At 45.3% G+C, this 27,696-nt stretch overlaps 1 protein-coding gene across 1 annotated transcript; it reads left to right on the top strand.

Moving 5' to 3' along the window:
- The first annotated feature begins 15,824 nt into the window (after positions 1-15,824).
- Positions 15,825-27,478, top strand: boc (BOC cell adhesion associated, oncogene regulated). Its single transcript, XM_070927924.1, has 17 exons — positions 15,825-15,936; positions 16,401-16,673; positions 19,930-20,076; positions 20,723-20,866; positions 21,316-21,609; positions 22,369-22,641; positions 22,730-22,998; positions 23,115-23,280; positions 23,501-23,560; positions 23,877-24,086; positions 24,432-24,607; positions 24,733-24,955; positions 25,084-25,269; positions 25,358-25,569; positions 25,669-25,757; positions 25,939-26,087; positions 26,353-27,478. Exons 1-17 carry the CDS (start codon positions 15,825-15,827, stop codon positions 26,520-26,522), a joined length of 3,153 nt encoding a protein of 1,050 aa, XP_070784025.1. The 3' UTR covers positions 26,523-27,478.
- The last annotated feature ends 218 nt before the right edge of the window (positions 27,479-27,696 follow it).

Here is a 27,696-nt window from a genome sequence, read left to right as displayed (position 1 = left end):
TAGGATGACACTGGGCCAGTATAGAAACACCTGTTGTTTGAATGTCTGGGTTATTGTAATGACTTGAACCATGACTGAGGGTGTTTGTGCAGTGACCAGCAGCACATTGCTCCTGTCAGTGCAGATGAACCCTGAAACTCCCACAGAGCTTCAGGTTGTTGTTGTTTTCACAAAGAAAATTCAGTTTGTCTCTTCAATATAGGAATTTTCAGGGTTATCTTAATACATTACTCACATGTCCACGTGTGCACTGAAAGAGTTATTGGTCGCTGTTATCATTCCTCCCGTCTTTACTGGCTGTGAAGTGATGACTCCACAGTGCTAGTACACTGTGAAAGATATTCTATACACTGTGAAATCGCAACCATCTTGCAGGTTTATGTCACGCTGTGTGAGATGGGTGAAATAAAATCTGTACATGTCAGTTTTTGAGGGAGGAGAAGTGGTGAATTGCAGCACGGTGATGCAAAAATGTGCAAGTAGAGACACGTCATCAACCCGCATCATCCTACTGCACCACTGTCATGTTCTGAATGCAGCAAGACAAGAAACAAGCTTTGGCCACAGCCATAAGAGAGTTCTTATAGTAGCACTGGCACTCTTGTGTTCTTTAACTTCATTCCAATGGAGTTTACAATGGTGCTTACAACATCAGCCATTGTATTCTGCATCATTTCATGCCATATTCAGATTGGTTGGTTTGTGGGCGTGGTCTGTAGCAGCAGCACCCACACACACACACACACACACACATGCACACGCACACCTTTCTGATGTCTGTCAATTTCTGAAACTTTCCAAAACTAACTAACCAACTGTCCACTTCATGCAGCAATTAGCCAGCTGTGCAGAGATGAGAAAGTAAGCAGTAAGATTGTCCAAACGTGTGCACTATTATCCACATATTTGAGCAATTATGGCGTCTCCCCCCTGCCTATGACACCTGGCTTTTCACCTTATCTTCAGATCTGGTCGGACAACACGGCGCACAAACTACTTCATTTTGAGCGTACCAACACCTTTATCGGGCTTTAATCTTTGGTCAGCAAAGCTCTTAACTGGCCTTCGTTGGACAGAGTGATCTGGGTCTACAGACCAAAGGTTGTCATCTTTCATCTGGGACAGAGCTAATATGAGTCTTCACAAGTCTGAGACATCCAAATTAAGCGACGGGGAAACACCATTCAAGAAGGAATTTTGTACAAAAGAGACTGGACTTTAGGCATTTTTGCACAAAACAAAGCTGTTTCCCATCTTTTACTGGGTGCTCTGTTAAAAAAACACAGGAGGTGGCAAAGGTAGGGGCAGATGAAGGTGAGATGATGCAATATGATCCAAGAAGTCAAGTTTGAGTAACAGATCCATGAGTTTGAGGGTTAACCAGGCAGTAAAATACTGCACACATCATACTATGAGCCAAAATTTTGTCTGGAAAATTATCAGCTCAGTATCCTCTGTTGGGATGCTGGTCACGCTACTAAGTAATCTACCACAAATGAGCACTTGCACATATTTGATTGGCCAACACAGCAACTTTCAGGATAACGTCACGTTCCTGGACAACCCTACGTTTTTTTTCCTGGTTCTCTCTACATCAGCACCTCCACTGTGCTAATGCAGTGGCCCTGTTGAAATGAATAAGGGAGCTGTGCTTTTACAATGAAGTCGCATTAGAGAGAGATCACATTACGGCCAATATGGGCAGGAGGACTGATTACAGGGATCAATAACCTTTTTGATGTACTTATTGGCATGTGAGTATTGTTTTAAGGCAAAATTGAAAAAATCCAAACCTATCCTTTAATATCTCTTGTTGGACTGTCCAATAACATCCAAAATCCTCAATAATCAAACAGTATACAAGTGGGATAGAGACAGAGGGAGTAGAAGAGTCCTCTTCTGTCTTTCTTTTATGAGTGTGAGAGTGAAAGTGTGCTGATTTAGTACTCAACACTGCACCACAAAGCACAAGTGTGTATGTGTGATTCAATCTGGTTTTGTCACGCTGAGGAAGTGACACAGCTGCTAAGGTCAGCAGGATACAGAGAGGGAAGGAGAGAGCGGGTCGTTGTCATGGCGCCCAGCTAAACAATGGAGCGAGGAGGTCGGAGAGAGGAGACGGCATCACACAGTTGAGACCCTTGAGGAAAAATCACCCCATATTCTACACACACACTCATTGATGAACAATACGCTGTTCAATAATGACACACAGACACTGGACGAATTCACACCTGACACCCAAAACTCACCCTGAGCGCTCACTCCATCTAACTCAGCGTCTTTGTTGGTGAAACGCACAAATCACACCACATAAACACACACCGGTGACACCCCCGTCTCTCCATTACTTTCATAACAACATTTATAATCATCTACATGACAATCTGTGTGGGGCTCTATGGTGAGGCTCGGGGGTGACAGGGGTTAGCGCTGAAGGGAAGCGGTGCATGCTGGGATTGCGGCCTGCTGAGAGAGTGGCATTCTGGGAGGCGGTGTCCTGCGGGCAGGGCCTCTGGGGGATGCAGTATGGTTAATAGGCCTTTCATGGCCGGCCCACAAAGCCTTTTGTCCCAAGCTAATTCATCCAGCCCTGCATGGAGAGATGGGGGGGAGGGGCACCATGGAGGGTTTTTTTTGGGGTTGGGAGTCCCCATTTTTTCTCCTCTCTCTGTCTCTCTACTCTGCAGTGCAGTGCAGGGTGGCGCTAGTGTGAGGGAGCCACATACAAACAGAGCCCCGCTTGGTAGCAACAACACCAAAACATTGGCAGAGCTTGCAAAGTGCTGGCAAAGTGCAGCACAACACTGGAAAACACCCACGATTAATGACTCCTTGAAAACATCTTGAAGCTGGAATAACCTGCTGCGTATGACGTGGGATGTGGATATTCTGATGTGAAGTTTGATGGGTTTTTTTTAATTAATTGAAAAAGCTGAACAAGTCTAAAAGGTGTGTGTCTGTCCACACACACAAACACACTCTCACCTGAACAAGAGCAGCAGGTGTCATAAAATGCACACAGCTTGTGAGTGAATGGAGCCCTGCTGGGTTGCAATAACCCCTCAGGTACATCATGGTGGGAGTTCCTGCATTCACAGAGGCGAGACGTGGCCCGGCTTCCCACCAACAGACCCCCCTATCAAACCCTGTGATCTGGGAATAGTCAGTTATTAATGAACTGGACAGGAACGGCTCCCCTCGTTTCAAAGTGTGCTGATTGAAGTGGAGAAGAGAATTCCAGAGCGAGCACAGAGGGGGGGGTCGAGCTGTGATCACTGTGGTATGAGAGTATGTAAGTGTGTGTGTGTGTGTGCTGCACAGTCCTGACTGGACCCGTCCAGTTCACAACAACACAACACAACACAGCACAGCTGCACTGGAGGGCCTGCAGGCCTCAATGGACAGGGGTCAATACAAACTCTGTGGGGACCAACGCATACCAAATCAGGGGGAACAGAGCAGGAGGAGGGGGAGGGGGCGCACTTTTCTCCTCTGGGACACCGTAGTTCTTAAGAATTTAAGTTTCTATGAGTTTATCTCATCATACATACCTACCTGTACTTTATAAATAGGTGATTCGGGTTCTAGTTTTATGCACAGCCTCTGGGAAGCCCTCATGTGTTGTGAGCAGGAATCTGTAGTCTGGAGAAACGGCGGTGCAGTACCCGGCTCTGGGATTTTGTTCAGTCCCTATTGTTCAGATCCCTCCTCCTGCTTGGGAAGTGGGAGGACCCGAGAAGGCGTCGCAAAAGGGAGAATTGTTTGAGAGCTCAGTCATCCAAAAACGGCCTTTCAATGTGAGAACTTGGGGAGCCGAAGAAAATGTCGGTGGCATCGCAGTAAATTACTAAAGCAGCGAGACTTTAGAGGGAAAAGAAAAGTAAAAACGTGTTGTTTCTTGGGACTAAAACTCGCCGCAGAAGAGAAGCAAAGAGAAGATCGGTTTGTCCAAGACGAGGTGTGAGCACCAACTACAGCAGTTTGGGTACGTTTTATCCCTTCATGCGGTCCATGTTTGTGCGGTATTACGCTTTGTATCAACATGTTTTATAAACTTACAGATAAATGTAGCAGGTTTGGTGCGTGTGTGCAGCCTGACGGAAGTCTTTACTAACTCATATGTGACTTTACTTACAGTGAAAGTTGTGATTTTGGTGTTAGATTACTACTTCATGCTGGTGACTACTTTGATAGCCACATTTGTTTTGTTTTTTCAGCTTATTGACGCACATAAACTTTGCTACAAACTTTCTGAATCACAAATCAACTTTATTTGGATGGACGTGCGTGTGTTGGCTCTCGGTCTTTGCGTCTACTTTTAATAAGAAACGTTAACTTTTGCTTTCGGGCTTAGCCTGCTGATGATTGGATGAGCTCTGCGTTTATTTCCCAAGGTTTTCCTTAATTTTCTGCCTGTATCTGCCGACTATTACAGCCCGATACATGTGTGTGGAGAGGAATCATACTTTGTGACACGTTGCACAAATTCATAGCTGTGTTTTTAGACATCCGTGCGTTTTTTAGGGAAAACGCGTCTGCGTTGTGAAGGCCGCAGCCTATAGTCGCTCCCATAGGATAACAGAAAACAGACATGGTGAGCTCTGCCAGATTTACCCCCATATTATCATCGGGGAGTGCAGCAGTGCAGTGGTAGGTTGGGGAACAGTGATCATCACAGGCAAAGCAACAAAATGAGATTCAGCCCAGTTTCTTAATGATGCTCCTAATTAATTTACCTCCTTAAGAATTTGTCATTTATTAAGATATATTTTCTTTACCATCCTATTAATGCACAAAATGGCCTGCGCAGGTTTTATTGCTTGCATAGAGAGAACCATAACAACGCTACCTGAGTGCATTTATATAGCCCCCCCCCAAACCAAACTCCTGTGTCAGAATAACCTAATTAAAGTCTCCAATAAAGTGACAGCTGCTCCGAGCGGCCAGGAATGCAGCATCCTGCCTCTCTGTCAGGAGAGTCTGTCCTGATATCATCCTCTCATTCACGTCTTATCTAATGAGAAAATGTTTGTCTTAATCCCCGTGCTGCTAATGAGTGTTGGCCGGGGTGTCACTCACCGTGGGGGCCGGGTAGAGGGACAGAGGAGGGAGGGGGTACACGGACACGGAGGCCTGCGGGAGAACAGCCGCAGGGGCTCAAGTTTCCAACCCCAGGTGTCGTTTTGTTGTTTGGATTACATTTAGCCTCCGCTGCCTCGCATGCAGGAACCTCTGCGATTCAGTGACAGACATGGCATCAGACTAGAGGGCCCGATTGTTCCCGCTGAATCAATGTCACTTGGATTAAAAGTCGAAACGAATGGCCTGGCCTCCTCCAATTAGGCGCACAGCTTATAAGGGAATTAATTGGTCTCAGTAAAAAGGAGCCTCTTGTTGTTTGGTTGCAGGGTTTGTTGTTGTTGTTGATCATCTCTGGCTGTCGGGTGGATCAAAGTTGGACTAATTGATTCCAGTCTGATTATCTGCCTGTTTCTCACACTGTCTGTCCCCTTTACATCACTCATGTGGAGCCTGGAAAATCACAATAATAGGAGTTCATGATCAATCTTATAAAATCTCACAAATCTCGCAGAATATTTTCCGCTGCTGTGATATTTTAAATCCCACAGTGATACTACAGTGGATAAAACGATAAAGACTATAGTAAAGTAGACTCAAGTAATCATGGGATACCTTAGGCACACTTAAGGAGTATTATAATAACATGTTTTTTATTCAGAATATGATGCTGAATGAAAAGCTTTCAGTGTGAAGTCCATGACCAAAACAACAGCTATTACCTGGAAGTACAGTAGTTTTCCTTTTAACACAGAAAAACAACAGAAAATTAATATGCAACTATTTGACAACTACTTTTTGAGCAAAAATGCTCAAGCTTCTCTAATGTGAGGATTTGCTGCTGCTATTTTTTCATCGTAATTTCTGGTTTTTGTATTGTTGCTCGGGCCAGTTAAGCAATTTGAAGATATTACCTTGGACTCTGAGAACTAATTGATAGTGACTTTGTTAGTTGGAGCTCTAGACTACAGGAAAGTAGACTCAGTCCATTATTGAATACCGCAGGCACAAGTCCCTATAGGAGTATTATAATATCGTGTTTTTTTCTATCCAGGACGTTGTGATGAATGAAGCTCTTTCAGGCTGCAGAACAAAACAACAGCTATTGCCTGGAAGTAGAGAAAAATGACCCTCAAAGGTGTCCGCTAAAATCCTACACGTTGTTGACTTTTGGGACTGAAAATGTGCACACCTGTAGGCGAGAGAGTCCTCAAGGGCAGGACAGGAAACTAACTGTATTGTCTTTTCATTACAGAGCCTGATACGTATCAGAATTTAGGAGCCATTTTATTTCTTGCTCTTACCAGCTGGACCACTTTTACAATGAAGCTGGAACTTGAAATTATATGTGATTGATCTTGGTTACCTGCCAAACAGACATGTAGTGGAGACAAAAGCTGCCAGTTTTCCACTATTTGTCCAAAAGCCGGAGGATAGTTTTTCATCCAGTCTGTAGGAGCGGAGTTTACAGCTTGTAAAGAAAAGTTACTGTGTGGATTTAGGTTTGCAGCCAATAGCAGTCGAGTTTCTCACTCATATCTTTGTTACTCTGCCATATTGAAGTATGTTGTAAGACGTGAGTGGACGGATAGGATTTTACTTGCTTGACTCTTGTGCAGCCTGATGTGTTTTTTACATCTGGGTGTAAATCAAAGTCTTCAGATGGAGATGGATTTCAAGATGCATTTTTCGGTATTACAATCAGCCAGCAGTTCCATGAAGACTGCTGTTACGGCTCCAATCTCATGTTTCTGAGCCAAAGTTCCCGAGTTTGTTGGAAAGCAGCATTGTTGTTGTAGAGGGTGTAACATTAGCGTTAATTGACAAAGGAGCAAAAAAGAATCCTTCCTGAGGGCACGCTTTCATCTCTATGACAGCAGGTACACTCATGCAGTCATAACAGCCTGCAGGCAGATTCTGTGGGCCTTGGCTGCACATATGTGTGTGTATGTGCAGGTTTTTGTGCACGTGTGTGAGTGACAGTGAGTTCCTGTCCAATCAGGATTATCTCTTTGCGCTGGAATGTATTGCTCCTCATTGTGGTCCTCGACTAGCCTCACCTGCGTGGTTGTTTTGAGATTAGAAGGGAGAATGGTGTATGTATCAGTAAGAAGAGGGTAGTTTATACTTTATGATGTCAGCAAGAGTTTTTCTGATTAATGTACTTTTCATAAACTAGCAGGGAACACACTCATCGCCAAATAAGGCTGCCTCATTTCCCAGGGCCGGACATTATTGGCCTGTTGACATACGGTACATTAGTCCTCCAGCGCTGACAGATTGGAGGCTTGGGCTCGGGCTTCATGCCCCCGGGAGGGTTTCTGTGTCCAGTCAAGACATCGGATAACCAGAGAGGGACACCTGGACCGGCAGGTGGCCGGGGTCCAGGCCCCTCCCCTGGGGTTGCATACCTCTCTCCTCCTGATCCTCCCTCTCGGCCAGGACCACAGAGAGCGAGAGAGAGAAGGAGGAATGTGAAGTTAAAAAAGGGTGAATGGTAAAGGAGAAAGTTCTGACAGAGAGTTGGAGAGGCTAATTAAACAGGCCACGATCAAACAGAGGGAAATTATTGAGGCAGGGATGAAGATAAATTGGACAAAAGGGAAGGAGAGGCACGAGAAAGAAAGCAGAGGAGAGTCTGTTGCAAGAGAGAAGAGATTGTGTGCAAGTTTTCCTCTGTGAAACGCCTATTTGTAAGGTTTCAAATACTATTCAGAAACCAGATGTGGATGCCCGTCCAGTTGATATCTGTATCATGCGTTCATTCGTTGTCTTAACAGCCTAAAAGAGATTATCCAAAGCCTTTAAACCAGCTGAGTTAATTTGTTCCACTACTTAAAGTAAAAGTTAAGAAGCCCTTGATTGGATAATGAAGTTACCCAGGCCATATACTCTCACTCTCTCTCTTACACACACACACACACACACACACACACACACACACACACACACACATGCAAACACAAACACAAACACACACATTGTGAGTCTGGCGTGAGTGCTGTTAGATCATTGATCAACTCCAGACTCGGGTAAGAAAGCAGTGTGTGTGTGTAGACAAATAGCCCTGTGTGTGCAAAGCAGATATTTGGACAAAGATTAGGGGGTGTTATTACGAGCCAAGAGCAACCCAGACGCTCTAATAGATCATTCACACACAGGCACAAGATTGCACTCTGACTGGGACTGAGTTTAAGCCTCAGTCACTCCTTTTCTCTTTCTGGCTCAATTACACACATCTTTTAAAATTTGTCTCATTTTGGTTAGCTTTATTAGACGTGTTCAAGCTCTACCAGTTAGTTCTTGCACGCTATGGCTCCTGTAATATTAACTGCGTAATGTATTCCTGTCTCGATGAGCATGTGCGAGCGAAACAATAAAAGCGCCAGAAAGACAAAAAACGTCAAGGAATCTGGGTTGAGTTCCAGGGCTTTAACCAATAATCAGATTTAAAGTGTTGCCCCAGAGAGAAAAAACTCATCATTGAAGAATGTCAAACTGGCAGGAGAAGACATGATTCAACAGAATAAATCACTGGGCACCAGATTAGTTAGTTATTGGGCCCCTGAGGTTATCGCAACTGGAATTTTCCATCAACAGCGCTCCTCTGTCTTCTGTCCAACTCGTATGTGTGTGTGTGTGTGTGTGTGTGTGTGTGTGTGTGAGGTTATATTTTATGATATTTCAGAGTTGTAGGATAAGGCACATCCGTGGCTCTGAGTGACAGGACAAATGGTAGCTCTGCTTTACCACGTCTCACAGATCCAGCTTCTGACACTGAGAGCTCTCTCTGAAACAAGCCTCCTCCAGCTGTTCCTCCTCTCAGGAAACTCTTTCAGACCAGCAGCTTACACTCTATAACCGTGGAGTAAGCAGTCAAAGTCGGTTGCACCATCTCCAACGTGGTTGACGCCCCACACAGCCTCGCTTGCTGTTTAATTTCCTCTTCTCCATTTTCTAATTCCTCCTCATATCTGTTTTTCCTATAACTTTGTCCGTCAGTCGTTTCATATAACTTTACAGCCTTTCTCCATTCCCTCACCCCCCCCCCACCCCCCCTTTCTGCCTTATCTCAATTTCCTAATGCGTCCTCGTATCTGTTTTTCATATAATATATCACTCTCTCTGCTTTTCTCTTCCTTCCTTCGTCTCCCACTGAGAGTTACAGGGCCAGTCTCTCGCTCTCTTTTTTTCCCTCCTGGTTCCTGCTGAATAATGGGGAGAAATTGCTCTTGATTTATAATTGGTTCCATTCACTCTGATGCATGAGCTGCCAAAGGAGTTGGGGGGCCCCTTTCACCCCCTCGCGTCCCTCCTCCCCTCCGTCCCTCCTCCCCTCCCTACGATGCAGGAACACACAAGGAGCAGGCTGCATATATGTACAGATATGAAAGTCTATATTGGCATGCATGAATGTCGTGGCGTGTATGTAGTTTATCTCTCGGGCCGGGGATAAGTGGTAGCCTGTTTTTTTGCGTGTTGACATTTGGTGTTGGAAAAACTTCCTGAGGTCTACATATTTATGTGCCTCTGTGAGTATACTTTTACCATGTAATAGGAGTTTGTGTGATTGCTTGCTTATGTGTCATCAACTGGTGTGTGTGTATGTGTGTACACAGGGAAAGAATGGTTGTGGGTAAATGAAATATGTAACTGCATGTGTGTGTTTGTCTGATTAGTACTGTGAAATCCTGGTTATTAGTTAGTTTTCCCAGTTGTGTGTGTGTGTGTGTGTGTGTGTGTGTGTGTGTGTGTGTGTGTGTGTGTGTGTGTGTGTGAGAGATCCACGTACTTCGACTCTTGGTACTCAGTTAAAGCTGCTCAGAAATGATCCACCTTTCACTGAAGACACGCACACGCGCACGCGCACACACACACACACACACACACACACACACACACACACACACATACTCTATATTTTCTTGCATAGTGACTTCTTTAAATGTCTTGTTTTTATTATTCAATCTTATAGCTACCTATCTTCTGTTTTCATCATTCCTTCTATCCATCCTTTCTTCTTTCCGCATATCTAATTATCTATCCTCCCATCTTTCCTTCCATCACCCACTGTTCCCTCTTGTTCGCTTCATCAGCTGTCCATCCTTTTTCTCTTTCCTTTCATCTTTCCTTCCTTCTATCATCCATGTTTCCTTCTGTTATCCATCTGTCTCATTGCTTCTTTCTTTCTTTCCCTTTGTCCAGCCATCATCTATCTTTCCTTTCATCCTTCCTTCCATCATTCCTCTTATCCATCTTGGCATCTTTACTTTTTTCTTTCTATCCATCCATCCATCCATCTTTCTTTCTTTTCTTCCTTCCTCCCTCCCTCCATTTGGTAGGCTAATGGTGCCTCCATCACAGTTTGGTCCATCTATCTGGCTCCGACTCCCCCAGCAGTCCTGATGATCTGATTCTGTTCCCATGGCCCCTGGTGGGCACGCTGGCATCCCACACCAGGCAGAGGAATGTGGTGTGGGTGTGTTCAGCATGGCACAGTAATTAGCTCTCCGTGGTTAATTCAGCTTCGTTATCTAAATTATGCAAATGCTTCGGTGCCTAATTGATTAGAACGCCCCCCTCCTCTACATCGCTGGGCTGTCCAGATCCCCCTCGTTAATCCTCGAGACGCTCTGTAGCTCGTTAGTGTCGGTTCGGGGGCTGAAGGAGGGGTTGGAAAGGCATATAGCTCGTTAATACTTTGTGAAGCATGTGTGTGTGTGTGTGTGTGTGTGTGTGTGTGTGTGTGTGTGTGTGTGTTATGAAAGAGGAGGGGGTAAATTCTCAACATCGTTAGGGATGCTTAGATGCTTTTGATGTGTAATTTTATGGCATGAGAACGAGTGATGTCTCGAGTGGAGGATTTGAACTGGCCCCCCCCTCTCCACCTGTTGGGCTAAATTTCCATGCCAAGATAAGACTCTTGTGTCCCGTCTCAGGGTAGCGGAGAGATAGATGGGAATAGATTTAAGATTTATTCTCTGCCAAGTTTTTGCTTGAGTAAAGTACATCAGAGGTATGGAGATTCTCCTCTTCAGTTTACGTTTTCCATGGCACTTTGAAGTAGAGACAGCTGCATCTACTAAGATGATCTAACTATATTTCTATAGATTTTTCTTATTTCTGACACATGGCAGACACAGTATATGGCACAATTTAAATCAGATACCAGTCATGTCAGTGACATGTTGATAACTATAGTAATTAACTACCAATTGCATTACTCATTTGTGTGCTGATTAAAGGCTGATTAAAGGCATTTTTGAAACTGAATATTTTCTGGTTTCTCTCTCTTGGTTGGACAAAAACAAGACATTTGAATTTGTGGACTTGGGCTTTGGGAAACTTTGAGGGACATTTTTCTACTATTTTCTAAAAGTTTATGGACCAATCAATTAATCGATTAATCAAGAAAATAATGGACAATAAACTTTAGTTGTAGCTTTAGATTGAATTTTTTTTCAGCTTGCCCTGTGTGATGGTCTGAGTTATGTTGTTGGTTTGTTATGCGACCTCCAGACCCTCCTCATCCTCCTCCTCCTCAGCACAAACCCAGGCCAAACCGAGAGACCAGCAAACAGATTGACTGAGTAAGGGGAAAATATGTTGGGACATTCAGCGATGCTCTCACACACGCTCTCTCAAACACACCCTCTCATTGACGAGGCCCTGCTCTCTCCTCCTGCTCGCCCGCCAGTTGACATCCTCTCTATTAATTTGAGTAGCCGTTCTGCTTTCTCAGTCAACCCCCCCCCCCAACTGCCTCCATAAACCCCATCTCACATCAATCCATAAAGGCATTCAACCCCCCTCCCCTCCCTGCCTCCTCAAGCTCTCTACACACTACTCTGAAACTTCTTGGTCATTGAGCCCCCCCCCCCCCCCCCCCCCCCTTCTCTTTGGTCATTGAGCAGGGCCCATCAGCTCTTCCCCGGGCCCTTCAGAGTAGCGTCTCCCCTTTCTCCAGGGGTCCACGGGGTCTTTGTCCATGCACTGGCTCACTGCTTTACAATGACTCTCCACTCTATTAAGGTGCGTTCTGCCTGTTAGCGTCGCCAGGGGCAACCGGCCTCCCGCATGGCAGCTATGCGGCATGGCATTGTGGGCCGTGGGCCCGAGCGGGGCAGTTGAACCCCCGGCACTCCTCACACTTGACACCGCATGTGTTTATCTAAAGGGGGGGCTTTGTGGTGTTTGGAGAACCTCGAGGGAGGAGGGGGGCACTGGGTGTAAAAAGACGTAAAACTGGGGGAGGAGGGAGGGCGGGCAAGAGGGGAGAGTTTTGGGGAGGTGATAAATATTCAACAGCTCAGCTCCTCAGAAGGAGTTACTACCCTGCTACCCCTCCACCACCACCTCCCCTCCTGTGTGTCCTCTTCATGCCAGAAAGCAGATGGAATGTGAGAGCTCAGGGAGGAGGCTCCAGTCTGGTTTTATCCAATTAGCAGGGTTGTCAAAATGAATTTATCCACGGAGGCAGGGGGACAATGGGACTGGCAGTGGCCCGGGAGAACAGGGGCCCCGGTGTCTTTACTTAGCACGCTCACAATGAACTTCTGTCAAGTGACTCTCTCCCACAACTACATATAAGGCACTCGCATACCTACACTCATGATGCATGCCTGTACACCACCGCCACAACCTGGAACTCTCATGGCATGTTTTCCCTTAGTCCTCCCTATGACATATACACCAAACATGGGCGCACACACACACATACACACACACCTACCTGTATTCAGAGCAAGTCTTTTGAGTTGGGTCCAAGTCAAGTCTTAAGTCCTTGAGGGCAAGTTCAAGTCATGTCACAAGTCTTTATAATACAAAATACAAGTCAGGTCTCTCAATGTTTACCATTAAAATGACACATGCTTTGAACATTTCCTGTGTTAACAGTAAGGATGCACCAATCCAACTTTTTCTCTCGTAATACTGTTTCTGATACCTCAATTTGGGGTGGCTGCAGATACAGAATTTGAAACAAAATTTGACTTTTTTCAATACCATACTTCAAGGAATATTTTCTACAAAACAAACTATTATATATATATTAGTAAGTATCTGATGAAAGAACAAATAAACAAGACTATAAATTTGACCAGACATGCAAAGCCGTAGGCATATTGAGGTTCGACACACAGCCCTCAAAAATAAAAAAACATGTATTTTATTTAGTATCCCAGGATTTTACCATGTCAAAATGTAAGAAATTTTTCCAAAAGTCTTTTTGGGAGTCAATTCTCAAGTAAATCAGGTCTCACAGTAGTCCAAGTGTCAACTCCTCAACGTGATTACAGAAATAGCTTTACTCTCCTGTAATCATACTTCTGTGCTGGAACTAGAGAGACACAGATTTGAGCAGTTCACACAGTTCTCTTCACTGCACTGTCACTGAAGTATGTTTTAATACCACAAAGCTGCTCCCACAAAGTGTTTGCCACGCAGCGTTGTTCCTCGCTGGTAAAGCTGAAACAAAACAGTCACAGGCACACATCAACACACACATTCTCTCGGCTCTTGATTTAGGGGAGCTGTCTGTGTGAGTGTGTGTGCTCTGGTTTTTATCAGTCTCGCTGATGCGTAGGAGGCTCTTCTCCCTCTCTCTGTCTGTGCCTTCTCTGGGATGGATGGATGGAAAAAGTTGGACATAGATGTCAGGCCAACTTTTCATCTTGAGGCAGGGTATCTGCTAAGCAAACACAGGACCCAGCTGACTAATGAATCAGACAGACAGGCTCAGAGGAGTAAGAGGCTGTGTTTTTTAGGGAGTGGTGATGTACAAGGGGGCCTTCTCATACCGCTATTATAACAAAGCTCTATCTCTGTGTCTGACTCTCCTCCCATCTCACTGTCGCTGCTTTTATTTGCGTGTGAAAGACAGAAATTGGACAGGTAAGAGGTGTCCTGCTGTGTGCCCAGTTGGCAGATTGACTGGTGTGGTTTACGGTTAGTGACTCTCACAGCTGGGACAGGTGTGCAATACAGATGTATGTGTCTTTTATGGGCAGCTGTCCCGGGTTGTGTCCATATAGCGACCGGCCACAGAAGCCACAGGCCTTCAGCTTTGCTCGCTCCTGGTTCCACAGTAGCTTGCTGTTTGCTTACTGGGTGAGCCTACTACTGATGGGCCACTCTCAGTGGATGAGTGAGTAATTGAAACTGTACATGTATGTGGGGCTGCAACTACCATATACAATGTTAAAAATGTTGTTGTTTTGTCTGACTAACGGTCCAAAACCAAAGATATTCAATTTGTAATAACATGAATTAGTGAAAAGCAGCAAATCCCCACATTTGAGAAGCTAGCTCTTTAAGCATTTTGGCTTTTGGGCCCACAACCGAACAGTTATGATCCCCCCTCAAAGGTCTCATCAGCTTCGTTGGTGTTCTTTGTTGTGATTAATCAACTTGTCGTCACAGTCCTACATTGTTTTTGTGCAAGTTGGAGAGTAGTCCTCCGTCACTGTTCATGTCGTGAGAATTAAGCATCTGAAATTGTTTACACACATTCATAATGTGCAATTAAAATGTGGCAGTGGAGTAATGTGTGGCCTGGTGTGACAGTTGGCGTAGTTAACGGCTGTTTTTCCATCAGCCTGCTGCTTTGCTCGTTTTCAATAAATGTGCCAGGCAGCTAAACATTTCACTGCTGCCATTAGATGATGATGAAGGTGCACTGTAAGAGTTTCCATTCTCCCACTGTCCTGCTTTGGTCCCCTATATGTGTGTGTGCAGTCCCTAGTCTCCGAGCTTCATTAATCATCCCTTTGCCATAATAAGAACAGGACAAATATGTATGAGAAAGTTGTGTGCTTCCATTTTTACTGTATCGACGCAAGACAGTTAATGCCCTTGAGAGTGTGCATGTTCAGCGACATGAATGTATATGAGAGAGAGGAAGAAACAGTAGATTCAGTTTTGCAGGACCACCCTCCTCATCCCGACGGGAAGTTGTTAGTTTAACCTGACAGGAAAGAATTTGGGAACTTGGCAGCAGGCGACAAGCGAGAGAGAAAAGCTTCCCCTCTCTACATTAACTGTTAATAGACTGACCATTACCATCGTCTTCTCCATTTTCCTCCAAATACATACTGCACTGAAGTATAAAAGATTTCAAACACACTCCTCGCTGCCTTGATATACATTTCCCCCCTCCGTCCCCCTCCCCGTCCTGCCTCTCATTAGTTGTTCTTTGTCCCGACTTCTGAATGCAGCCTGTGTGTTTTCCCTTCTCCTCCCCCTCCTTCCTCCTCCTGGACCCTCTACCTGTATCGGTTACACCTGAGCGGGAAGGTGGCGGGGTCGGGTTACGTCCCGCAGAATGAGGGCGCCCCTTTGATGAACGCTGGCTGGATGGGTGCGGGTACAGGCAGAGGAGATGGGGTCAGCGGTGAGATGGGGGCTGACAGAGAAGAAAGGCTTTATTTGTGTCTGGAGTTTGGCTGCTGAGGGTACTGCAGAGTGCACCGCTTCGCCTGGGTTGTGTTTCGTTAATGGCTGCCTGTTTATGTATGTGGGTGTATACAAGTAAGATAGAGAGCAGCTTATGTATGAATCAAGATTGACTGTTTAGATGGATGATGTTTCCAGGTTGAGTTTTGGTGGCTTTGTTTTCTGCGCAGTTCTGTCTGTATGTGTGTTTGTTAGCTCATGCTGTTTGTTTTGAGTGTACAAAGTCTGTAAATGACCCTCTGACCTTCCTCTGTTTGTGTGTGTGTGTTGCAGGAGGTAGTGTATGGAAGATGTCTGGAAAGCGAGACTGGACTCCGTGGATGAAAAAGAGAAGGGCTCCAGTGTTGTGCGCTCTGGGTGCAGTACTACTGTGCTGCCTGCAGAGCGGCGCCTCTCTCCCCGGTGAGTAGACAAACTGAGATGGTAAAAAACTGGATCTCTCGAAGAAATACAATTTTTAAAAAGTTTTTGTGCTCTGTCTGTTTCACACATTACTGACTTGATCTATGCTCACTTCATGAATGCCTTTACATTAGTTTTTCCAAACACCTGGTGCAGGATACGTCTTGCCAGGGACAAAATATTCTGGCTCAGTCACAGAGAGGGAGGCGTTGTACATGTCTGGCAGCAGCAACAGAAGTTTATTTGAAATTAACTGAAGAAGTCGGCAGTTTGCATGAGCTGTACTAGTCACCATGGGTGAACTGAAAAAGAAAAGAAGTATTATATGTGGAGCTGCAACGATTGGCCCCTTAATGATTAGTATGAAAGAAAATTAACTATTCTGCTAATTGTAAGTCATTATTCAATCAAAATGTAATCAGTGGGAATTTGCTTCTGACTGCTTTGTACAATCTTCTCTTCAGACGAGGTGCCAGTATTCACTGAAGAGCCCATGTCCGTGGTGCAGAAGCTGGGAGGCAGCGTGAATCTGCGCTGCAGCGTGCGACCGGCCTCCGCCAACATCAGCTGGCGCCTCAATGGCCGGGAGTTCTTGGACGGAGACTTGGGCGTAGTGCTGGGGCCCAACAGCCTGTACATCCCAGTGCTCTCCAACCTGACTCTGGGCAGATACCAGTGTGTGGCCAGCACCGGCGCAGGAGCCCTGGCTAGTGTGCCTGCCAACGTCACCGCTGCCAGTGAGTAGCCACCCACGCAAAGCTGAGACAAATAAACACAAACACAAGGGCCCCTTTTTGGTTTGTCAGAGTATCCAAAGAACGCTTTTGACTTAATTTTCTTCTAGTAGAACCCAAACAGTGAAGGGGTGGTATTTGTTTGCTTAAAATCTTCCCCAATACAACACTGTAAACCTTGTACTTTTCCACTGCTGTGAGTCTAATCCTTAACAAGGTCCAACTACAATTCAGATCATGGTGGGAAACTGTTACACATCTCTGATCAGTGATATTAGAGTATTTATTCTGCGTGGTCAAATAAAACAGCTGCTCTAATGCGGCGTCATCTTAAAGTGAATTATTCTCACTGCTGATGTTTTTAATGCGGAGCTGGTCTGAGTGTGTGGTGTTATATTTGATATGCATCATGGGACTGAGAGTGGGCCTGAAGCTGTGTAACCTGAGCCGGAGGAATGGAGTGGGACCCAGGGGCCGGGGGCCGGTCAGAGCAGGGGAAGAGGGGACCAGGACTCAGCCTGGGGGCCCCCTGCTTCCATTGGCCCCTCTGCTCCCCACAACACCACATTCCGCTCCACAGGACCCGACAGCAGGGCTCGCCAGAAATTATGGCCCCGTAATTGGTTAGAGGGCTGGGGGGAGATAAGGGTGTGTGTGTGTGTGTGTGGACAGAGGATATGGGCGTATGCCTCACTAGAGCACACCATTAGGTAAAAACGCTGCTAACTGTATTGTTTTACATGTAGTGATGTGTGAGGCTGCCATAGCTGGAGAAACTGGAGGTGTTTCAGGCCAGTCGAGACAAGATCCACACACAAGATGAGACGTGATGTCACATTCTCTGTCTCCTTGAAGCCCTCTATAACCTTCCACACACATTTCTCTTCCTCTGCACATTTTTCACTCTTCACCCTGTCACTTTCTCTCCTCTTCCCTCCTTTCATTATCTTTCACTTTCCCTCCTCTTTTGTCATCTTCTCTCTTTTTTTTTTTCCTCTCTTTTCTGAAGAGCATGCACACAAAGGCAGTAAAAGTTATTGATAGTTCCAATAGTGGATGAATCGCGTTGAGATAACCACATGTGGAGCCAGACTGTTCGCCCCGCCTCCCCCAAAAACGTCTCTAATTTAATAACGGTCTCTCCTCGGCCACCCCGAAACCGCCTAAGGAATTGCTCCACGGGGAGTGTGTACGTGCCTGCCTTTCCATGTGAGCCCTCTTAGTTGTATGCACATGTTTTTTGTGATCAGGATAGGTTGATGCCAGACCCTCCTCGCTATCCGACTCTGAAGAATCTGTGCTTTTTTGGCATAAGTTAAAAGCGCCTCACTTGAATTCTTGTGCAGACAATCACCCTCCCCCTTTTTTTGCTGCAGAAAACAGAGACATGTATCTGCACAACGTGAACGCACAACACGTTGCACAAACATGTTATAATTCAGATACACACACACACAGGCCTTCTACTGCAACACATAAAGATGATGAATGCACTGTCTCTTTAGAAATATTTAAGTCTGCTTTGCCAAGCAGTTCTGGTGCGGGAGGTCTGCTTCACTTTATGAATACCATCAATCCTCCATCCCTGCAGGATGCACACACACACATACACAGAAGAATACACATGTACACTCACATGCACACACCTGAGAGGCACCCATGCGGGGTTCTTCCTGTGAAGAATGCGGGGCGGTAGAGTTGTGGGGGGGTTAAAAGGTGTAACTGGAGGAATTTGGGAGAAGCAGGCAGGAGGAGGAAGGTGGGATGGGTCGATATGAGGGGGAGGCAGAGGGGGTGGTGGTGGCTGTACAAACAGCACCTGATTGATTTAGCAAATGGAGCGCCACACGGTTTCTCTTTAAGGTTTTTTCCCCCCAACACACACACACACACACACACACACACACTTCACTTAGCTTGACATGTCCTGGCTGGGATTCTCATCTTTCAGAATAAGAGCCGAAACAGGGTTGGACATGGAGTTGTGTGTGTGTGTGTGTGTGTCCCACTTCTCCCATTAAAAGCTCCCCTAGACACAGACAGAGGGACGGATCCAACTTGCATGGAGAATTAATCAGTTGCCTGCGGTGAAGGTGTTTGTTCGGTGCTTTGAGTAAATCACTGCGATGCCCCTATCAGTAGATACCCTGGCCTTAACTAAACTTCACTTATTGAATTAGAGCTGTATACAAAGACTCATCAGCTGACTGTATATACCAGCAGTTCTGTGTTCTTGCCAGAGAGAGAGGCCGGTCCAAGAAAAACACACCAGTTATAGCACCTCTGGAAAGAATGGAGGGAGGCCATGTTTGTTAAGAATAAATCAACAAAGGCTGGTAGACGTCTAATTACGTTCCTGGATAAGTTTTATTTATCTTTCATTTCACTTCTGGACTCCTTCATGACAAATTTCTCCAGTTGTTACTTTCTTTTTCCCCCTCCTGTGCTGTTCCCTTCCCTCTTTTTCTTTTCTCAGTCTCATTTTAGTTCCCCTATGCTTCAAATCTATAAAATGGCTGCATCACCCCCTGCTCTGTTTTTTTTTTTGTTTCCTCCCAAACTCAAACTGGATATCTTTCTTTGAAACTCTATAGGACGGACACCTCTCACCTTTGACCCTGTGGCCAGGCCTCTGGGCCGCTCAGGCAGGGGAGGGGTTTAGGAGGTCGGAGGTCATATGAGTGTCTGTGCTGTGCAGACTGTGTGTCTACGGGACACAGTTGCAGCACATGGCTCCAGTAATCCCACTCCCCACATTTCCCACCGAATCTGAACCGGCTCCAGTCCCCAGTATAATGTTTGACAGGATTAATGACATCTACTCGAATGTTACAGACACCACTTTCAGGCTTTGGATTTCTCCAAAGTGACGTGAAATGAGTAAAACAGAAAAATCAGCTAGAGTGCCTTTTTATAAAACTCCTGTGACTTAAGTCAGATCCTGTTAAGATGAGCAGTGGGAAAGAAATTACTAAATGGAGGTGGAAAAGGCTTTCAAAGAAAAGTTGTGGGAATGTTACAATACAGTGGGGACAAGCTGATGCGAGAGACAGGCAATAAGGAAACAGCACAGCTATTATAGAGTTTATTATTGCTCAGAATATTGTGGTTATCTCTTTCTAAAGCTGAGGACTGACTGTATACATGTGCAGTTAGATGTGATTTACACTGTGTATTAAGATGATGAAAGAATGGGGAACTTTGTTGCGGCAGCGATGTGACTAACTGACTTTTCCCCTCGCCTGTGTGTGTGTTTCAGAGCTGCGGGACTTTGAGCCCGATGACCAGCAAGAGATTGAGGTCGACGAAGGCAACACGGCTGTGATTGAATGTCACCTTCCCGAAAGCCAGCCCAAGGCTCAGGTCCGCTACAGTGTCAAACAGGAGTGGCTGGAAACATCCAAAGGTACTGAGCTGCTTCAGTTCATTAGGATCTCACATAATCTCCCCCCTACTTCCCTCTTGATTCCCATACTATCTTTATAATTTACCGGAATGCTATAATCCTGCTATCTGGCCCATTATAAAACCGGTGATAAGGGTATTATCTCGAGAATGTAGAAACATGGGAAAGCAGTTGTTTATTTTTCAAACTATTTACTTCTAAGTTGCCTGGAAGAGAAGAAAAGCTCTAGTGGTTTGTGGCTGGTATGCTGATGATGCCTGGGAGCTGTAGGTACTGATATCTGCAGCTTATCTGTGAGGAAATGAATTCCACATTGACGAGCATTCACCAACTGTTGTCAGTCAGACTCTGGGGCGCCATCTTGTGGTCTCCGCTGACAATGCAAACGTGCACTGGAATGGCACATAGTACTCATATTACACTCTGTTTCACAATATGGACTTGACTCGTTCAACTTGTCTTGTTCAACACAGCCTCAAGAGCATGCAACGCTGCATTTCACTGCACATATTGTGTGAGCAAGAGACAATGAATGAATGTCTTCAGCCCATCAAAAGCAATAACTCCCCCTAAGTGTACACTCTGATTCATTTATGGGTTTTTTAGGCCTTACGAGCACGCTCTGACATCTGTTTTTTTTCCGTAGGCAACTACCTCATCATGCCATCAGGGAACCTGCAGATAGCCAACGCCACACAGGACGATGAGGGGCCGTACAAGTGTGCTGCCTACAACCCCGTCACTCAGGAGGTCAAAACATCCACCTCCGCTGACCGCCTGCGCATACGCCGTGAGTCATCATCTCTATAATGCTGGTTCTGATGAAAACATAACTTAAAGGCATGCAAAAGAAGTCAAGGGTCATACTGAAATATGAACTGGTCATTCAGTGAGTAACTACATCAGAAAAGACATTATTGGAGAGCTTGTAACTGTTGCTCTAGATACATGTGCACCACATGTGCTGCACATGTATCTACAGTTCAGTGTGACTTTTATCAGCCGCTCCTGCCAGGACACATTTAGTCACAGGTGACGACATGCACATGCATCATCAAAGGCAGGATAAAAGTGCTTCGACTTCACATTGCAAATTAAATCGTTTGTGTTCTGGGTGTAATTTCAGTGACAACACGTATACAAGCAATGTAAAGAAATGGAGAAGGGTTGGAAAACTTCCTCACATCAGTGTTCACACACACACAGTGTTCCAACCCTGACTGAAGTCCTCTTTTCCAGGCTCCACCTCAGAGGCAGCTCGTATCATTTACCCGCCGGCATCTCGCTCCATCATGGTGACCAAAGGCCAGCGGCTGGTGTTGGAGTGCGTGGCCAGCGGCATCCCCACTCCACAGGTCATATGGGCAAAAGATGGGCTGGACCTGCGTTCCCATAACAACACGCGCTTCCTGCTCAGCAACCTGCTGATTGACGCAGTTGGCGAGGGCGACTCGGGCACTTATGTTTGCAGAGCAGACAACGGCATTGGCTCGGCCAGCTCTGCAACGGTGCTTTATGACGTACAAGTGTTTGGTGAGTAAACTGGAAGTGTGGAGTAAAGAAAAATTGTTTTAGCATGTTGTGCGTCTGTTCATGTGTCGGCTGTTTTTGGGGTTTTTATGTGATCTGTTTTCATTATCTTTTATAAAGACCTTGAACTAATTTGTTAAATGCATGATCATTTGACTGTGCAGTGAATAGAGTTTTGTCTGTGTCATAGATCGTGTGTGAGAAGCATGTAAGCCTGGGCGGTGTAGTGTTAGAAAGAGTTTGTGGAGACAGAGCACTCTATTCTGTAGACTTGATTGAGTGTGTCTAGGTTGTGGATGACTGTTTTTACAGTGATTTTTGTGTGTGTGTGTGTGTGTTTGTTGTGGGCTTGTCTCGCTGCAGCTGGCTCTAATTAAAGCCAGAGGGCTGCTATGGCTGTAATGAGCTCGGTCTTTCCCTGATTCATAAGCAGCCAACCATCAACTAGCTGGCCTGGCCCCGCCTGCCTGGCTCTATACACTCCTCTGTCATACAGCCTTTACACACACACGCATTCATGATTGTAATTTTACTCACACACATGTGAGACTGGTAGAGTTTAAACAATTATAATAATCGATTATTAAGTCTTTTTTTTATCAAGCAAAAGGCGGCAAATATTCATTGGTTTCAGCAGATTTTCTGTTTTTCGACTAATGGATGAGTCATCTCAGTTGCAGCTCTAGACACTATGCACACATAAACATTCAAGCTACCACTAAGCTTTCGAGGCAGCCTCCTGACTTTGTTTGTCTCCTGCAGAGCCTCCTCAGGTGACGGTGGAGCTGCAGCAGCAGGAGGTTGCGTATGGAGAGACGGTGCGCTTCACTTGCAAGGCTCGCGGTAAACCCACACCTTCAGTGATGTGGCTTCACAATGCCCGCCCGCTCGCCCCGTCTCCTCGCCACCGCCTGACCTCCTGGATGCTGCGTGTCTCCAACGTGGGCCCTCAGGATGAAGGACTGTACCAATGCATGGCTGAGAACGGGGTGGGCAGCTCACAGGCCTCCGCTCGCCTCATCACAATATCAACCGGTAAGTCAGATAGTTGGTAATATGTCAGAGATTTGATTGTTTTACTTCACAGCATTTAGATTTCATGATGCTTGTCTTTTCTTTCTAGGGATTACTTCCAGGGGGAAGCTGCCCTCGATCTATCGACCGCTCAGCCCAGACAAGGTGCTGAGAGAGCAGCCGCCTGTGAGGCCTGGAGCCGCGGGCGCCATGTTGCCTCTGGACTGCTCTGAGCTGCCGGGACAGATCCTGCCTGCAGAAGCCCCCATCATCCTCAGCCAGCCGCGCACGGGCAAGGCCGACTACTATGAACTCACCTGGAGGCCGCGGCATGAGCGAGGGATTCCTGTGCTGGAGTATATGGTTAAATACAGAAAGGTACTGCGATCAGTTCGCTGCATTCTCAGTTAGACTGCATGAATACAAGTTATATAATCTCAAACAGGTACACTTTCTTTGTCAGTAACTCACCGCTCTGTCTCTCTCTCTCTCAGGTGGGAGTCCCTCTAGCAGAGTGGACCTCCAGCAGTATCTCAGGCTCTCTCCACAAGCTGACTCTGGCCAAGCTGCAGCCAGACAGCCTGTATGAGGTGGAGATGACTGCCAAAAACTGTGCAGGCTTGGGACAACCTGCTATGATGACCTTCAGAACTGGCAAAGGTACATCGCTATCAGAGCAGTGCATGTTAGCATGCTGATGCTAGCATTTAGCTCAAAGCACTGCTAAGTACAGCCTCACAGAGCTGCTAGCATGGCTGTAGATTTAGTTTTGTTCAAATGTTACTTTTGCCTGAGAATATGATTTGATTAAAATTTTACATGGCTCAAAAGTTTCTTGATTTAAACTCTGATCAAACTGTTTGTGTTTTTCTGTCTTCAGGTCGTAAAGGGGCAATTGACCCACCGAAAACTCCTGCTGTTCCTTCTCCAAGCCTCTCTCGTAAGTGCCCCCCCAATCCTGTACCTCACTATGGCACTTTGCAAACTCTACCTCCTATTAACTATACTAACTATAAAAATCACTTCTACTAAAATAACTGTAACACCTTGTAAGACCTTGAACTTCTAACCATTTTCTCCTTTTGACTAACACGGACATTTCTCACTCTCTTTTTCCTCTCTGTCTCTGAAGGATGAGCTCTCAGTAAGTGCTGAATGTAATGTGTTTTGCCGTCACTGTCATAATTACAGAGTGTTGTCTGGGAGTTTCTGTCTGTTCTTGTCCTCTTTCTGACACCATCCCTCTTCCTCTGCAGCTCCCGAAGCCCCCGACAAGCCCACAGTCTCCACGGCAACAGAAACGTCTGCATACGTGACTTGGATACCTCGCGGTAACCGCGGCTTCCCCATCCAGTCTTTTCGGGTGGAGTACAAGAAGGTGAAGAAGGCAGGAGAGGACTGGGTGACGGCGGTGGAAAACATCCCCCCATCACGGCTCTCTGTGGAGATCACAGGCCTGGAGAAAGGTCAGCCATCTTCACACGCACTTTAAACAGTGTTGTTATTATTCACAGCAGTTTGTTCTGACTTGGTGGGGTTGGAGGGAAGAAGTAGGATGTTGTACCATATAATTACAATGATGATGTCCTGCATAATTACACTCCCACGGCCTGTAAATTCATCAGCATAATGAGTGTTGTTACAGTCATTTCAGTAATTGCTGCCATCAATCAAAACCATAACCAAATCACAAAGGAAAACATAAAGTAATGTGAAAACAAACATCATTAATCAACACAATATAGAGCTTCATTCAAGGCAGCTTGTAGCCCCCAGAGACAGATTAGTAATGGTTTTCCGTCTCCCTGTAGGTACGTCTTATAAGTTTCGTGTTGTGGCGGTGAATGTAATCGGCTCCAGTCCTCCCAGTGCCCCTTCGAAGGCATACACAGTGGTGGGTGGGAGAACCCATGAGCGCCCTGTTGATGGACCCTACATCACCTATAATGAAGCCATCAATGAGACTACCATCATTCTCAAATGGACGGTGAGTGACTGGAAGAAAAAGTTTTTGTCTGTTATTAATCAGGATAAAAATGACTTTTAAAAAAAAAAAGAAATCTTAGTTTTAGTTCATTGCGATTGTAACATGATTTATTTCCCTCTCAACAGTACACTCCCGTCAACAACACGCCCATCTACGGTTTCTACATCTACTACCGGCCAACAGACAGCGATAATGACAGTGACTATAAGAAGGATGTGGTGGAGGGGGACAGATACTGGCATTCGATCACCGACCTCCAGCCCGAGACCGCCTACGACATCAAGATGCAGAGCTTCAACGAGAAGGGAGAGAGCGAATTTGGCAATGTGGTGATCCTTGAGACGAAAGGTGAGGTCATGTTTTGGCTGTAACTTACACTCACACTTAGCTTTCAGGCTGATGTAGATGTATCTAGAGGCTGCAACGTATCTGAGCTTTCTATTTAACACATTTATTTCCACTTTTTGTTTCCTCAGCTCGTCCTAATCACTCTCGGCCTCCTCCATCAGTGACCCCAGACCATGGGTTTGGACACTCCCATGGACTCGTGCCTAGGCCCGGCGACCTCCCCTACCTCATAGTTGGTATTGTCCTGGGAGCCTTCGTCTTCATCATTGTCGCTTTCATCCCCTTCTGCCTTTGGAGGGCTTGGGCCAAACAGAGTGAGTGCTGCTCGCAATTCCTTCAGTCTTTGCAGTCATTAAAGTATTTACATCTGTAATAATAATTCTCTTTTTGTCCTAATTTCAGAGCAAACGTCCGACTTGTGTTTTCCCGCCGTGGCCACCCCAGTGTCGTCATGCCAGTACACCATGGTTCCCCTTCAGGGACTGGCCCTGGTTGGCCACTGCCCGCTGGACGGCCACATGACCGCTCCACATGGCGTCTACCCTGCTAATGGAGAATACACTACAAACGGCAAACCTCACCACCCCACACACTGCCTGCCAGGGCTGCAGCAGGTACAAACACAGTTCAATATAGGTCTTTTAATAAGCTGTCCTTGTTCTGAAAGTCCAATAGCGTTGAATGTATGATCTATATGTGCTTGTGTTTTGCAGGAGGAGGTGGACTGTGATATGGAGTGTGACACGTTGTTGCCACAGACGGTGTCAAATGGACATCTGCCTGTTTACCACTACTCCACCAGGTACATTTACATATAAAACTCATAAACAATGTAAACTGTAATGTAGTGGAGGGACATTATGAAATAATGAATAAATAATCGACAGCGAATCATGCATGTTGTTAGTCACTGAATATTGATTTTTGTCTTTGAGTGTAATTTGCAGCCCTAATATATTAGTTTTTTTCTTGTTCCTTTATAGTCCAGATCATCATGAACAGAGTTGCTGTCCTCCTGATGTCTCCACTCTTCAGCTCCTCGACTCTTCCCATCGGCACCTCAGTTCACAGGAACTGGGAGGTGATGCCAACTTCTGTGGTGGAGATGAAGCAGAGGATGGCATCACTCACAGTATGTCTATTATTGACTGAAATACAATAGTCCTATTGTCTATAGTATATTTCCATTTGCTAATGAATGTTGATGTGAAAAAGCTAGTACATTGGTTCAAAGCTCAGTAATTAACTACCATGCTCCAGTTGAAAATTTAATTTTGGCTAAGACACATGATTTTGAAAACATTTGACATGTTTATCTCCATTTTTTATACCTTAAACACTACAAAAAACAGCTTTACATTTTCTGACCAGTTCTCTTTCCCTCCTCCTGTCTGCAGAGCCAGCGGCCTTTCCTCTTCTCACTCTGGAAGACGAAGGGATTTTCACCACATCATCTTCAGCTGCCACAACACCACAATCCCAAGATGCAACAATACAGGAAGTGAACATCCTCCCAAATGAAGCATCCCCTGAGGACGAAGGGACATCCAACACAACAGATGCATAAGAGACTGTTAAACAGAAGAAAACAAGAGAAAATATTTATTTTTGTATTACAGATATTTATATATTTATGCTTTTGTACATAAGTGTTTGATTAGACTGTATATAAGGTTATTTTCATATTGAAAGACTCTTTATTCATACATCGTCATGGAAAATGGAGTACTATGTTGTGATGCTGAAGTCTTTCTGCATTTCCTGGGGAGGGAAGTAAGTTTGAGACGTTATTCCTCATGTGAAGATCAGTCAGGGGACCTTTTTAAATCTGCAGGGTATTCCTCTCAGTTCAGCACTTCACGTCTAGACCCTCCTCACTCCTCACGTCATTCCTCACAGATATCCTCCATCCTAAACGTTTGGACCTTAGGTACTTAGCTTTATGTACGACAGAAACAAAGGGACCATTCAAACCCATCTGATGCTGTAATTATGAGGTGCTTCATTGCTGTTTAGTTTTGTTGCTTTATCACGTTTTCAGAATACAACTGTCTGTCATTTTGTATAGCAGTAACACAAATGTATTATGCATTGTTCATCATTAACAAACTATTAACAAGTGTATGCAACGTAAATCATTCTGTTTCAGTAGTGTACAAGAGATTATATATTGTATAGTTATTTATTTTTTTGATTTCTGTTATTTTTTTAAATCACTGAATGGGAGAGATTCTGGAAACTATCTTAAACTCAGTCATTGATAAGCTGAACATTATACTGCAACCACTTCTGTGTTTACTCATTTGCTGGTTACCAAATGACTGCCAGGTGAGGGCGCTGTGACAGGTGTGTCAGTATTATTCCTCCCTCACAGGTTGGTGCATAAGTATTAGTCTTTGCCAGAGACATCTGCAATCAAAATGAAGGAGATCCTGAATCTACACTCCCCTTTATAAGTGTAGCCGTTGTGTGGTTGCACATGCTGGAGCACTATTGCATGTAAATAAAAGCTTATGAAATTGAGTGTTTGGAGTGTCTTTTCATCAGACATTTGTGTGGTAACTACAGTCTGCACACTATGATTAAAATGTGTTTTGCTATGTTTCACAGTGAAATCGCATAATTTACTGTGTAATTTCCTTCCGCAGATGTCTACTTAGTTTCAAATCTACTCTTGTTGGAATAAAGACACCATGGCCACCACTAATTTTAATTGTTTTCTCCCACTGTTGAGTTCAGCA

Source organism: Enoplosus armatus, chromosome 21 (genome assembly GCF_043641665.1).
Source record: "Enoplosus armatus isolate fEnoArm2 chromosome 21, fEnoArm2.hap1, whole genome shotgun sequence".
Lineage (NCBI taxonomy): Eukaryota > Metazoa > Chordata > Actinopteri > Centrarchiformes > Enoplosidae > Enoplosus > Enoplosus armatus.
Note: the sequence above shows the minus strand (reverse complement) of the source record. Positions and strands in the feature narration are given on the sequence as shown.